Raw genomic sequence first — 13,855 nt, 5'->3', positions numbered from 1 at the left:
AGAGGTCAAGGACAACAGAAAGGGCTTCTTCAAATACATTGCAGGTAAAGCCAACACTAGAGGCAATGTAGGCCCACTGATGAATGAGGTGGGGGTCCTGGAGACAGAGGATAAAAAGAAGGCAGAGTTACTGAATGCCTTCTTTGCCTCTGTCTATACTGTTGGAGGCTGTCCTGAGGAGCCCCGGACCCCTGAGGCCTCAGAAGAAGTCAGGATAGAGGAGGAATCTGTCTTGGTTGATGAGGGCTGGGTCAGGGACCAATTAAGCAACCTGGATGTCCATAAATCCATGGGCCCTGATGGGATGCACCCGCAGGTGCTGAGGGAGCTGGCGGAAGTCATTGCTAGGCCACTCTCCATCATCTTTACTAAGTCGTGGGCAGCGGGAGAGGTGCCTGAGGACTGGAGGAAAGCGAATGTCACTCCAGTCTTCAAAAAGGGCAAGACGGAGGACCCGGGTAACTATAGACCGGTCAGCCTCACCTCCATCCCCGGAAAGGTGATGGAACAACTTGTTCTTGGTGCTGCCTCCAGGCACATCAAGGATAGGGGGATCATTAGGGGCACTCAGCATGGCTTCACCAAGGAGAAGTCATGCTCAACCAACTTGATAGCCTTTTATGAGGATGTAACCCGGTGGATAGATGATGGTAAAGCTGTGGATGTGGTCTATCTCGATTTCAGTAAAGCGTTTGACACGGTCTCCCACAGCATCCTTGCAGCTAAACTGGGGAAGTGTGGTCTGGATGATCGGGTAGTGAGGTGGATTGTGAACTGGCTGAAGGAAAGAAGCCAGAGAGTGGTGGTCAATGGGACTGAGTCCAGTTGGAGGTCTGTGTCTAGCGGAGTCCCTCAAGGGTCGGTTCTGGGACCAGTTCTATTCAATATATTCATTAATGACTTGGATGAGGGATTAGAGTGCGCTGTCAGCAAGTTCGCTGATGACACAAAACTGGGAGGAGTGGCTGACGCGCCGGAAGGCTGCGCAGCCATTCAGAGGGACCTGGACAGGCTGGAGAGTTGGGCGGGGAGAAATTTAATGAAATATAACAAGGGCAAGTGTAGAGTCCTGCATCTGGGCAAGAACAACCCCATGTACCAGTACAAGTTGGGGGCAGACCTGTTGGAGAGCAGAGTAGGGGAAAGGGACCTGGGGGTCCTAGTGGACAACAGGATGACCATGAGCCAGCAGTGTGCCCTTGTGGCCAAGAAGGCCAATGGCATCCTGGGCTGTATTAGAAGGGGTGTGGTTAGCAGGTCGAGAGAGGTTCTCCTCCCCCTCTACTCTGCCCTGGTGAGGCCGCATCTGGAATATTGTGTCCAGTTCTGGGCCCCTCAGTTCAAGAAGGACAGGGAACTGCTAGAGAGAGTCCAGCGCACAGCCACGAAGATGATTAAGGGAGTGGAACATCTCCCTTATGAGGAGAGGCTGAGGGAGCTGGGTCTCTTTAGCTTGGAGAAGAGGAGACTGAGGGGTGACCTCATTAATGTTTATAAATATGTAAAGGGCAAGTGTCAAGAGGATGGAGCCAGGCTCTTCTCAGTGACATCCCTTGACAGGACTAGGGGCAATGGGTGCAAGCTGGAACACAGGAGGTTCCACTTAAATATGAGGAAAAACTTCTTTACGGTGAGGGTGACCGAACACTGGAACAGGCTGCCCAGAGAGGTTGTGGAGTCTCCTTCTCTGGAGACATTCAAAACCCGCCTGGACGCGTTCCTGTGTGAGATGGTCTAGGCAATCCTGCCCCGGCAGGGGGATTGGACTAGATGATCTTTCGAGGTCCCTTCCAATCCCTAACATTCTGTGATTCTGTGAAGTTCTAATCACACCAAAAATCTCTAAGAGCAGCCTTTCAGAATTCTGGTTCTGTTTTAGTGAGAGTAATGTCATATTTTAGTTTCAGATATTTAGCATTTAAAGAACAGTTACAGGTATTCCTGACATCATCCTTAACCGAATTACCTGAACTAAAAGCATAAATACACCATATTTACCCAAATACTTGGATACACAGTGGGGAAAAACAAAAACAACCTCTCAGTCAACCAATCCAGTGAAAGTCAGTGGAATTTGAACACCTAACCTGGTTAGATTTTATAAAATTAATAAATAATTCAGTAATTACGGTGCAGTTACAATCTTTATAAGCCTGTCTTCCTGCGTCGCCGAAATAACCAACTGCTACTTCGAGAGAACCATACTCTTAGAATTTCTGTAATTTACAGGGAAGACAATTCTTATGTTTCCAAAGGCTTCATCAGTGGTCAAAGTGAAAAGTACTCCCTTGCATGTAATATTGCTCAACTTTCTCTTCTGTCCTTAAGCTTGCTCCACTGTAACATACTGTAAAACAAAGTGAAGATTATTTGCATCCACCACATTAGGTGTTATGGTGGTACATAAACACATAAAAAAATCTCTCAACTATGAATACAAGTATTTTGTTTACTTACCGTTGTCACCTACTCCATTTACGTATTTTACTCTCATATTTCATGTTTCTCATACCATTCTCACACCTAGCTTTAGGTCTATAAAACATTTTAATGCATTCTGAAAACTTAACACAAAAGTTCTAAGATTAGTTTGACAACTAATTAGCACAACAGATTCTTAATTAGGAGGCCTGTATATTGCTGTAATTGACATAGGTGAGTTATACAGCAAGATAAAATGCACCTAATTCACAGTGCTTTTTCTACCATATGGCTTCTCTCTAAAGTCATCCCATTCTTTTTCATGACATTTAGATATGTTGGTACATTTAATCTCATTTATTTCTACTTCTAGAAGACAATTGTTACATTAGTATGAAGACTTTGGAGACAGAGATAGCTACAATCTCAAAAATTTCTACAGCATTAAAATTGTTACTACTGAATGAGCTCATAGATCTCTTCATTCAGGTCCTTTTATTAAAGTAAAATGCACCAATATCTCCCCTGCTTTTCCCAAGCTGCAAGTGTGTAAGGTGAAGAATTTGCCCTTGAACCCCAGTGCTCACAGGAAACAGTCTCTGAGGTCATAAAAATGTATGTTTGTTTAGTCACGTAGCAGCTTATGCCATGTATCCATTTAACAGGTTTCCAAAATATCAAATTAGATAAAAAATACTAGTTAACTAGAGAAAAATCAAATTCAGATCTGACTAAAAAAAGATCATTAAGCAATTGCGTTAACCAAGTAATGGCAAGTCTCAATTTGAGGCTGTGGTTCCCCATCTTTTGCTATTAAATTCCCCAATCCAGTTCATTGCAGGACTGCCAGCTATCACCTTGTTGTCCACTTTTAGACTACCTCAGCATATTCACGGCAGATTTTTTCTTGTATCTGTTTGCTTTCTATCTCTCTCCAGTCTTAAGACCATTATTCCCTGTTTCCTGTCTCACCAGAATACTGCATGACACTTGCAGCACTGCAATCTACTGGTGGTTCCACGTGTCAGAAAACATTTTGACAGGCACAAAATAATGGTCTGGAAATACTTGTCTAGGTAACACCGTATATTAGTGCCTCAACAAAAGCTGTTGGATGAAGAATAGGAGGCAGAAGCCACTAAATACTTTTCATACTTTTATAACAAAATCAAAGTTGAATCCAGAGTTCAGCAGCCACTGAGCACCTATTGTTGTTCTCTGCTCATTTTACCTCCATCTCATCCTATTTCCCTCCAATCTTCTGGTTTGTCCACCTCAACTCCATTGGATCCAGCCTTTGAGTATGAAGAACCATGAAAACTGCATGAGTTGTCATATTTACTGTAAGAACATCTGCAGGGTCATACTACTGGCATTTTAAAAAGCCAGGTTAGACAGCCAACCTTCATTTGTCCCTTCCTCTATGAACGTTCTGTATGTCAAAATATCTGAAAACGGCACTGATACAGTAGAACTTATTTTAACTTGCATTACGAATAAACTGCACATGCTGTTTTACAGACAATATATATTTGTAAACTTGCTCATGCAGAATTAGTGTGCACAACAGGGATATTTGTTTTCTAATCCCCACACCTTTAAAAAATGACATTTATGTCTGCTTTTTTTGAACTGTGCCCAAACCCTCTCTTTAATATAATAAATTTTACACAGAATTTATCTGCCAGCCAAACCAATTTATGAAGCCGAAACAAAAAAAGAATAAAAAGTTATACAAAAACATGGTGCACCTGGATTCCCACCTCCCCCCTTTTTTGTTTACAAGTAGAAAGAATGAATAAAAGAAAAAAAAATCATGGTCACAAAATTTTGACATTTTAATCCTAAACATTACAGGGCAAATGGATGTTGGAACCTATTTCCATACACCATGTGTTTTAATTCCCAAATGTGGCCAAATCCACTAAAACAAGAGTGGTTAACAAACTCTGGGTTATGGAAATACATTTCTGGAATAAATGCTAGAAAAGCAACGATGGGAAAAGCCAACTGTCTCCATAAAGGTAAAGTGGAACAACGTGTAGATTAGATACTTTTTCTGTTTCTTACTCATAACCTGTCAATTCAGTGCATCATATGGTTCACCATAATGGTCCCCATTTTGGACAAACATCTAACTAGTGTCCATTGATTCCAAGTTAGTGGATGATGAATCTTTTTGGATACTTTCAAAGATGGCTGCCAGCTCAGGGTTAGAGCTTATCTGTGACTGAAATTCACTCATTAGTGGACTCTTCTCTGCTTCTGGAATGGTTAGAAGCGCTGCTACTGCCCTCATAGCAGATCGTTTCAGTTCATCTTGCTTTTCAAACTCCTGTTTCACAGAGTTTGCCTTTACCTAGGAAAAAAAAGTGAAAATAGGTTTGAAACTTTTGCTTAACCCTCCCTCTACACCCATCTTAAAAAAATATACCTTACAAGACCTATCTCCTTCCACACTACCACTTTGTACAGCTTTCAAAATGGCCTAAGCTCTTAAAAAAACAGAAGAGCAAAAAAAAAAACCCTCCAAATATCTACTTTTTAGCAGACTTTTTACCAGCCGTTTACAAGACTGAAACTTGAATACTGCAAGGTAAGCAGAAAAAGGCTGTAAGCTCCCACAGCATCCTCCTGGACAAACTGGCTGCCCAGGGCTTGGATGGGTGGACTCTTAAATGGGTTAAAAACTGGCTGGATGGCCGAGCCCAGAGAGTGCTGGTGAATGGGGCAAAGTCCAACTGTCTGCCGGTCACTAGCGGTGTTCCCCAGGGCTCAGTTCTGGGGCCGGTGCTGTTCAATATCTTTATAGATGATCTAGACGTAGGGATTGAGTGCACCCTCAGCAAATTTGCAGATGACACCAAGCTGGGTGGGAATGTCGATCTGCTGGAGGCTAGGAAGGCCCTACAGAGGGATTTGGACAGGTTAGATAAATGGGCCGAGACCAACGGCATGAGGTTCAACAAGAACAAGTGCCGGGTCTTACACTTCGGCCACAACAACCCCATGCAGCTCTACAGGCTGGGGGAAGAGTGGTTAGAAAGCGGCCCGGTGGAAAGAGACCTGGGGGTGCTGATCGACAGCCGGCTAAACATGAGCCAGCAGTGTGCCCAGGTGGCCAAGAAGGCCAATGGCATCCTGGCCTCTATTAGGAATAGTGTAGCCAGCCGGTCTAGGGAAGTGATCGTCCCTCTGTACTTGGCACTGGTGAGGCCGCATCTTGAGTACTGTGTTCAGTTCTGGGCCCCGCACTTCAAGAAAGATGTTGAGGTGTTGGAGCGAGTCCAGAGGAGGGCAACCAAGCTGGTGAAGGGTCTGGAGGGTCTGACCTACGAGGAACGGCTGAGGGAGCTGGGGTTGTTTAGCCTGGAGAAGAGGAGGCTCCGAGGTGACCTTATTGCAGTCTACAACTACCTGAAGGGAGGTTGTAGTGAAGTGGGAGTTGGCCTCTTCTCCCGGGCAACTAGCGATAGGACAAGAGGGCACAGCCTCAAGCTTTGCCAGGGGAGGTTCAGGTTGGACATCAGAAAGAATTTCTTTTCAGAAAGGGTTATTAGACATTGGAATGGGCTGCCCAGGGAGGTGGTGGAGTCACCATCTCTGGATGTGTTTAAGAAAAGACTGGACATGGCACTTAGTGCCATGGTCTAGTTGACAGAGTGGTGTAAGAGCAACGGTTGGACTCGATGATCCCTGAGGTCTCTTCCAACCTGGTTGATTCTGTAATTCTGTGATTCTGTGAAGTCAATTACCAAATCAAAACAATTATAGCAGCCAACCTCTAGCTAGTAAGGTCAGTAAACAACATTAAAATGGTATTATCACAATACTTCCAGCTTCCAGAGGATATAAATTTTTTAAAAGTTGACCTTCATTAGAATAACTGCTTAACCTTCTGTTATAATTCTCAAAGATGTTTCAGTGATATAAACATAAATTATCATTAAAAGCAGTCAAATTTCTTGATGTGAAATATAACAGATTACAGTAATGGAAAAACAAGGTAAATCAGGCATTAAATGACTGCCAGAGCATACAAGTGGATCAAGACAAGAGCAGGAACAGAAGGAGACTAACTGTGCCAAGATCCAAGAACCTTGTAATAGAAATGAAGAAGGGAAAAACAAAACAAAAACCCCAACAAAAATAGGACCGCTTTACACTGCCTCCATCCTTCATCACCCAAATGCTTGTCTGCAACAACATAAAGTCAGAAAAACTCTCAGAATTCTAGTTTCACTATTTATAATTACATGAGACTTACAAGTTGCCCAAGTGGCAGCTCGACTTCTAAGGAATAAAAGAAATGGCATCAAAGAAACGGCATCAAAGAAACAGAGGATTTTTAAAAAGAAGATAACAAGTCTACTCTTCCATTTGTAATTTAAAGAAATTTAAGACATATATAAGGGCCCACATATTTATATTGCCCTATTGCAGCTTACGAATTACCACTTAGGAAATGCTGCAGCAATACACCTAGATTCTCAGAAGTATTCTTCATCCATGAGTTCATTTATACTTCTATAAGACAACACAAAATAATTAAATTCGATTCAAAACAGTACCTTAGTTGTACACGTAGCACGCAAAGGTTCAACAAGCCTATCCAACCTCTGCAGCACTGCGCTTGGACAAAGGGTAGACAATCTCACCAACATTAAAAAGGTTAGCATCTGGGTTGAGAGAAAAACAATTCAACAATCAGTTATGCTCAGCACATATATGGACAGATATTTCCTAGAATGCTGCGTAACCTTTTTAACAGCAACACTTTAATGAAAATGGCAAATATAGTGAAGTACTTAAGCATATGAAGTAATATTTTTACCATTTCAGTCTATTCACTATTTAAAATATTTTTACTAAGCCACTACTTACACAGAGAAAAATGACAGCTAACCTTAATATCATAGTGATCCTTCAGGCCATCTTCAACATGGTTTAAGAATTCAAATATATCTAGTCTATCCAAACAGCTATCCAAAAGAGTATACATGCATTCAAAAGCTGCTTTCCTTATGTCCAACCCATCATCAACTGTGTGCTTAAATGGTCCCATTTCCACCTGTCAGCGAATAAAAACCAGAAGTTAAGTAGTAATATCTTCAGAAAAACAAAGGATCTACTTACATATATTTAGCATCGTTTTTCTTAGTTAACATACCTCTCTGATTAATTCCTTTCTGACTTTTGTTTCATTGTAAAGATGAGGAAGCACAGTATCTAAGAGGTCCCTTATTAATGATGGTTTATTGTGTGCAGCTGAGTTAAATGTCACTAGGGCTACTCTCCTGACATTGAGATCTGGGTCCTCCAATGTTTTCAGAAAATCACCTGCAATCGTGTACAGAAATAAGTCAACCTACGAGGATCTTTTTCATTTGCTACTTTGAAAAGTTAAAACTAAGCAAAGATATTTTTCAAAAGGACATATTTAGTGCAGGACTTATTTTGATGTAATGTAGACCAATACCTGCTATTTTAGCATGATTACACAAATATGCATTAGAAAACCAATTTAAGTTCTGCAGTTCAAGAATTAGAGAACACCTCTTACGGAAACTATCAATATATTTATTTTTAACTCCTAAATTGGCATATACTGAGAATTCCTGTATTACCAGAAGATAAGCCCACTCAGCATATATTAATGTAGCAACACCTCTCTCATCCTATCCCACTCCACAACACTCTCTGGGCATTTTCAATTTAGAATGCCTATAGTTCTATAACACAGGCTTTTGTTATAAATAAACATCTCCAGGAATAGATCATCTTTTCCCCAATGTTTGTCAAGTTTTACTAGCAACTTCCAAGAGGAGTGAAATTTTTAAAAGGAGAAAACCAAAAGGGTGCAAACATCAAAGTGACTTCAACACAGAAAAAAAACAAAACTGGATAACAACACCAAAGATGACTGAGATTTTTTAAGTATTAGATACCAATAGTTTTTTGACTGGATGATCAGTAAGTATTTCCAGAAACCAAAAAGGCAAGGCAGCTTCAGTGGGAGGGACAGCAGGAGGAAAAACCCACAAGCATAGTCAATTCTTTAACATATTATTAAAAAATTTTAAGCTTAGCAATGAAAATAACACATAGGAACCGACACCACTTCCCCATAAATAAAAACCTTGCTCTCTACAAAACTGTATGTTTTCAAAGATTAATCTTTTTCCCTCTATTAGTTTTAGCAGCATAGACAATTTTTACGGATCTTTAAACCTGTAATCAAGCCACTATAAAACATTCACCATAGCATATTAAACAAGTCTACAATACTTTGTCATACAAATGAAAAAAAGATCAAAAAACCCACAGCATTGCAAAGCTCTTCATACTGATGCTATACTGAAAGCTCCGATTACCTTAACCCTGTAAAAATATACACACTTCGAATAACTTTCAGATCACAAAGCATTATAGAATCCTAAGGACCTAAATTTACAATTTGCCACCTGGTAATACTCAGAATTCACATGTGCATACACATTTTAAATGATTGAATGTCAAATATTTCCAAGACCACCCTTCTGGGTAAAGACAGTACCTTACTACATCAAACTGATATAACTTGGCCGGAGCATGGGAAAGGAAACCAGCTTTTGGCTATCATCTTCCTAAAAACCCTAGCTCCTTGTATCTTATATTCTTTGCCCATTACACCTTCAATACATATCATTTTTATCACACAACTTCTACTGCTCATAATTCAAACAAGCTAGAATTAACAGAAATAGTTGGTTAGTACGGAAACATTTTGTAACTGTTCCAACAGTTACCATTAGCAGCTAATTCTGGTACCTGCAAAATAATTTTTTTCTGAAAACACAACAAACAATTTTTAAGTGCAATTCTATTGCTTGAAAACGTAGAAGCTGTCACTAAAGCAGACTTACCTATGCAGTTCTTCAAGAGTGGGTCGATGGGTTGTGGATGATCAGAAATGGTGAACTTGACAGCAGTAACCACCGAACTTCGAGCATATGAGGACCCTAATATGAAACAAAAGTGTAAATATGTAACTTTAAAACAGTAAAGCTACAGAATTTAAATTATGTTCAATTCCATTCTTTTTAAACGTCTAATACTAAGAACACTACAGAAGAAATGTTACTTATTACTAGCAATGCAGTATGTTTTCTCTGTAGACGTACTTTTGTTACATTTCAAACAGGGGAAAAGAGACCATAACATTTGTAATAAACATTTAACATTATCTGCTACATAAAATTCAAGTAGTGAGCCTATTAGGACAGATTTTTTTTTTTAATTCACCACATAAGCCTACAAACCACTCTCCTCTTTAAAGCAGAAGCACATGAAGAAAACATGTCATAGAATCATAGAACGGTTTCAGTTGGAAGTGACCTTAAAGATCAGCTAGTTCCAACGCCCCTGCCACAGGCAGGGACACATTTCCACTAGACCAGGTGTCAGTATTCTTGATATGAAACTGATTAATAAATTATACACAATGATCCTTCCTAATCCTTAAAAATTTCAGAATTCTTATCTGAAAACTAGGAATGCTGTAATTTAGACCAAAATGTCAACATGTTGCAACTGGTTTGTCAAGTAGTGCTGTCTCTTTGTCACCCATGCTCCTTCCCCTTTAAGTTTATAACTCTTAGCTACACCTACCATCATTAATTGAAATACCAAAGACTGAAAGCAGAACATAAAATTAATTCGTGTTATGTATGACTAACTTCTTTAGTAAAATGGAACCATCTAAGCTTTACATTGTTGGGGCGGGAGGAAAGCAAAACTTCAAGAGTATCACAAAATTTAAGCAAGTAATTTGCAAAACTAGATCAATTCATTAATAGATAGCATAAGGCCATTTGCTACAGTATGTACATGAGTTACTACTACTCACCTGATGCCAAGTATCCCTTGAGTCGTGGAAGCAGAGTCTCTGGGTCTATTAATGTAAGCTTGCCCAAGCATTCGGCAACAACATTCCTTGTACCCTCTTCTGCGCATTCGCAGTGTTTCAGGAGTAAGGCCCAGATGTTCTCAACATATGGTTTGAGACCAATCACTGATGCAGAGCTAATTATTTCTTTCAAGGAATGAAGAAGAAGGTATTGCCTCTTAGGTTGACTGGTTATTTCTTGTAAGACAAATGGCAGATACTCAGGAAGATTGCCAACACTAATACTGCCTAATGCGTAAGATGCTGCTGATTTGACTTCTTCACTAGGAGAAGAGAATGCTTCTAGTATTACAGACTTCAGCTCAATTTGTCCACTTAAGTCAATGTGATGCCCAACTTCCCCAAGAGAAAGCAAAGCCAAAAGCCGGATGGAATCCGTGGACCTTGAGTTCTTGACATCTTGAATGAACTGACCTACAACAGCTGGTCCTTCCTGAGGGCAGGCTCGAGTAAGGGCAGCAACACATTTGGCAATGGAATAGTAAGACTGCTTGTGAGTAAGTGCTGTGCTCTGTGAGTACACTGGACCCGTTAACATGCGCAGTAAATCCATATAGCCTAAATTATTTGTACCAGTCACAACCAAAGCTTGGAAAAATTCTAGCATGGCACTAAGTGCTCCACCCTGAAGTAGAGGTGATCTCACAAGCCCAATAAGTTCGTTGAGAATGGACCCACTAATCTTTGACAGGGAGGAAGGATATACTTTAGCCAGCGTTGTCAGAAAACTGATGGCCATCTGTGATACATGCATATCGCTTTCACTAATCAGAGGTGGAAGCTCATCCAGGACAGCATCAATCATGGCAGCTGTCAAGCTGTCACTGTAATTCTTAATTAAAATATCTAGAGCAGAAAGAGTGCCCAGTTTCAAAGCTCGCTGGTTCTTTCTCAAAAAAGAAGCAAGAATAGGAACTCCTTCCCCAAGGACTGGTCTCAAATCTATCTTCAAAGGAGAACCAGCAATCAATGTCATGGCCTTCACTGTAGTTAACCGAGTGATCTCATTCTTCAGTCTCTCTAGGAAGATCTGAAGTGTACTAGGCAGGTCTGCACCCAGGCTGTCACCAAGGCTACAAATGATTTGACCCATGCAAGATATTGCCCTTTCTTTCACCTCCTGATCAATGTCAGCAGCCTTTAATCTCTTGATTGTACAAGTAAACAAATCTTTGATGTAAGGAGTAGCATCAAAGGAAGAAGGCTGGTCTAAAGGGCGAATGACTTTCACAAGTTGTTGGGTAACCAAAAGCGCCTCTGATGTTATCTTGTAAAATGGGTCTCCAACACAGGCTACAACTGGAGGTACCAATGCTTGAACATGAGGATGAAAGACTTGGGGAGAATGATTGCAAAGGATCACATACAAACAGGACAAAGCATCTATCTTCAGATTAGAAGAACTAGATTTATCATTCAGTGAAAAAATTATTCCTGGAAGAAAAAAGAAAAATGTATTTTTAGGTTAGGTATTTATATTCTGTTAGAACACTTCAAAATTTCTGAAGGATGGCAGCTATACTCAATTTATGTTTTCCTGCTCCTAGCCTTTCTTGAATGCTTCCAAGTCCCTTTCACCATTTTATCCAATCAATTACTTTTCAAGCTTCCTCTACACAGAGGACAGGGGCCATTTGATGGTTTGTGATGTATTTTCTTAATTATAATGGGATTCTGAACCTTTAACTTTTCCAAACTTACTTTTCCTTGTTACTTCAACATTTTAGTTCCCAAAAGCTAAAATACGGGCAATATTTTGCTCTGTTGAGATGAGAAAGAAGGCTAATTGATCTTGCAATTAAGAAGCAAATTAACTTTTTCTTTAGATACAGAAGAAAAAAGTCTCAATCTTAGAGCCAACCCTTGTTTTCAAGATTAATGGAAACATGTCACTAAAATATTTATATGAATCCACACAGTAGCTAATTATTTGCCAATTTCTTTAAACAGAAGCAACACTTCAAAGCTTTTGCAAAAAGCACAGTCAAGACTTAAAGATTTCAAAACTTCATATCCAATTTACTAATAAATCTTTAAGTTAATAATATGTTTCTCATACCTGGTACAAGTACAGGAACATGTTGTGTTAGTGCTCCAGGTAATACATTTACTAGCTCAGTCAGCATGTTAAAGCAACACTGACGAGTCTTCACACTCTTCTCCTTCATCTGTTTGTGCAAGGCTTTAACTATGTTGGGGACCTGTAATCATCACATATCTGTTAACTGATTCAATATCTGACATTTCTTTCGTCTTTAATCACTGCGGGCTATAAAGAAAGTTGTGTGTCCTACCCCTCTATTTCTGATTTCGCTATAGAACTAGAGAAGTTATAAACACTGGGAAATGAAGATTCAAAAGAATTGCTATCCACAAACCCAGTAATTTAGCTTTAAAAGGTGAGACAAAACAAAGCAAACTAAATTTGCATTAATAAAACTAGAGAGCAACACTTGAAAAGTCATCCAAATAATCCACTTAGAAAAAGTTTTTCAGCACTATCCTTTTCATTCTGTAAATAAAATACATTGTAGCAAATCAAGATTTATCTTCATCATTAGAGCTTACATCTGCATTACAGAATGCATAAAATAACAATTTTGTTTTGGTAGTTTGGCTAAACTCATAGGACATGCAACTTTTGCAGGTGACAGTAAACAACTGGTCAGATAAGCACATTTACATGAGTCGGTAATTTCAGTTTCCAAGACTGCTGCACTTTTCTGGGCCAGTTTACCTGGCCTGCTGTCTATGTTCGTACTACAGTGATAAACTGTAAATCTGTGTATGAAAAAGCATGATATGGCATATTTCAAGAACTATCCTTATGAAGAGGGCACAACTTCAGTGTGTCTTCTCAAAGATAACAAAAATCTTGACAAATAACCTGACTCTGAAGCATTGTCAAAGGTGTCTCTCCTTGTTCCATTGCATCAGGATCACAAAGCCAACTTTGCACAGGTCGAGTTTGTTTTAAAAGAGAAAGATATGCATGAAAAACATCTGCTTTAACATTCTCTTCACGTTCTTTGAATCTGGCTATTAAAGCAGGAGATACAGTTTTGTAGAATTCTGGAAGCATTTCATGTCGTGTGCTAACCACAGCATCCAGACATTTAGCAGCTGCACGCCTCACTTTCCAGCTCATGTCATCATCATCACTATATTCATCATCGCTCCCTTGAAAAAATAAATTATGCATATGTTCAAGTCTAGACAACCAAAGCATCAAGTTTTATTTTAAACAATCAATAAGAATACATTTGAGTTCTTTGTGTAAGGGACACCAAAGAAATAGGTTCAGAAGTATGTTAAAAATGATACATAAAAAGACTTCTAAACTGCCTAAATCATAAGACTAATTATTTTCTCCGCCATTTTTTTCACACTAGTCTTACACGTGTATTAATTTAAACTGTAAACAGGACAAGGCCATTCCCATCAGCCTGACTACTGATTTAAAGCATATTCCTTTTTTATTCGTGA

General features: G+C 39.7%; 1 protein-coding gene across 1 annotated transcript in view; it reads right to left on the bottom strand.

Annotated features, from left to right (window-relative positions):
* Positions 1-4,043: 4,043 nt before the first annotated feature.
* The window catches only part of CAND1 (cullin associated and neddylation dissociated 1), a 30,875-nt gene continuing 21,063 nt past the window's right edge, over positions 4,044-13,855 (bottom strand). The window contains exons 8-15 of the mRNA XM_068401498.1: positions 13,257-13,549; positions 12,429-12,570; positions 10,310-11,803; positions 9,327-9,422; positions 7,592-7,761; positions 7,328-7,492; positions 6,993-7,100; positions 4,044-4,780 (exon numbers count right to left, since the gene is read on the bottom strand). Coding sequence (XP_068257599.1) covers positions 4,556-4,780; positions 6,993-7,100; positions 7,328-7,492; positions 7,592-7,761; positions 9,327-9,422; positions 10,310-11,803; positions 12,429-12,570; positions 13,257-13,549 — 2,693 coding nt within the window. The 3' untranslated portion in view covers positions 4,044-4,555. The remainder of the gene's footprint in view (positions 4,781-6,992; positions 7,101-7,327; positions 7,493-7,591; positions 7,762-9,326; positions 9,423-10,309; positions 11,804-12,428; positions 12,571-13,256; positions 13,550-13,855) is intronic.

Source organism: Nyctibius grandis, chromosome 5, assembly GCF_013368605.1.
Source record: "Nyctibius grandis isolate bNycGra1 chromosome 5, bNycGra1.pri, whole genome shotgun sequence".
Taxonomy (NCBI): Eukaryota; Metazoa; Chordata; class Aves; order Nyctibiiformes; family Nyctibiidae; genus Nyctibius; species Nyctibius grandis.
The sequence above is the reverse complement of the archived record's forward strand: the minus strand, read 5'-3'. Positions and strand labels throughout refer to the sequence as shown.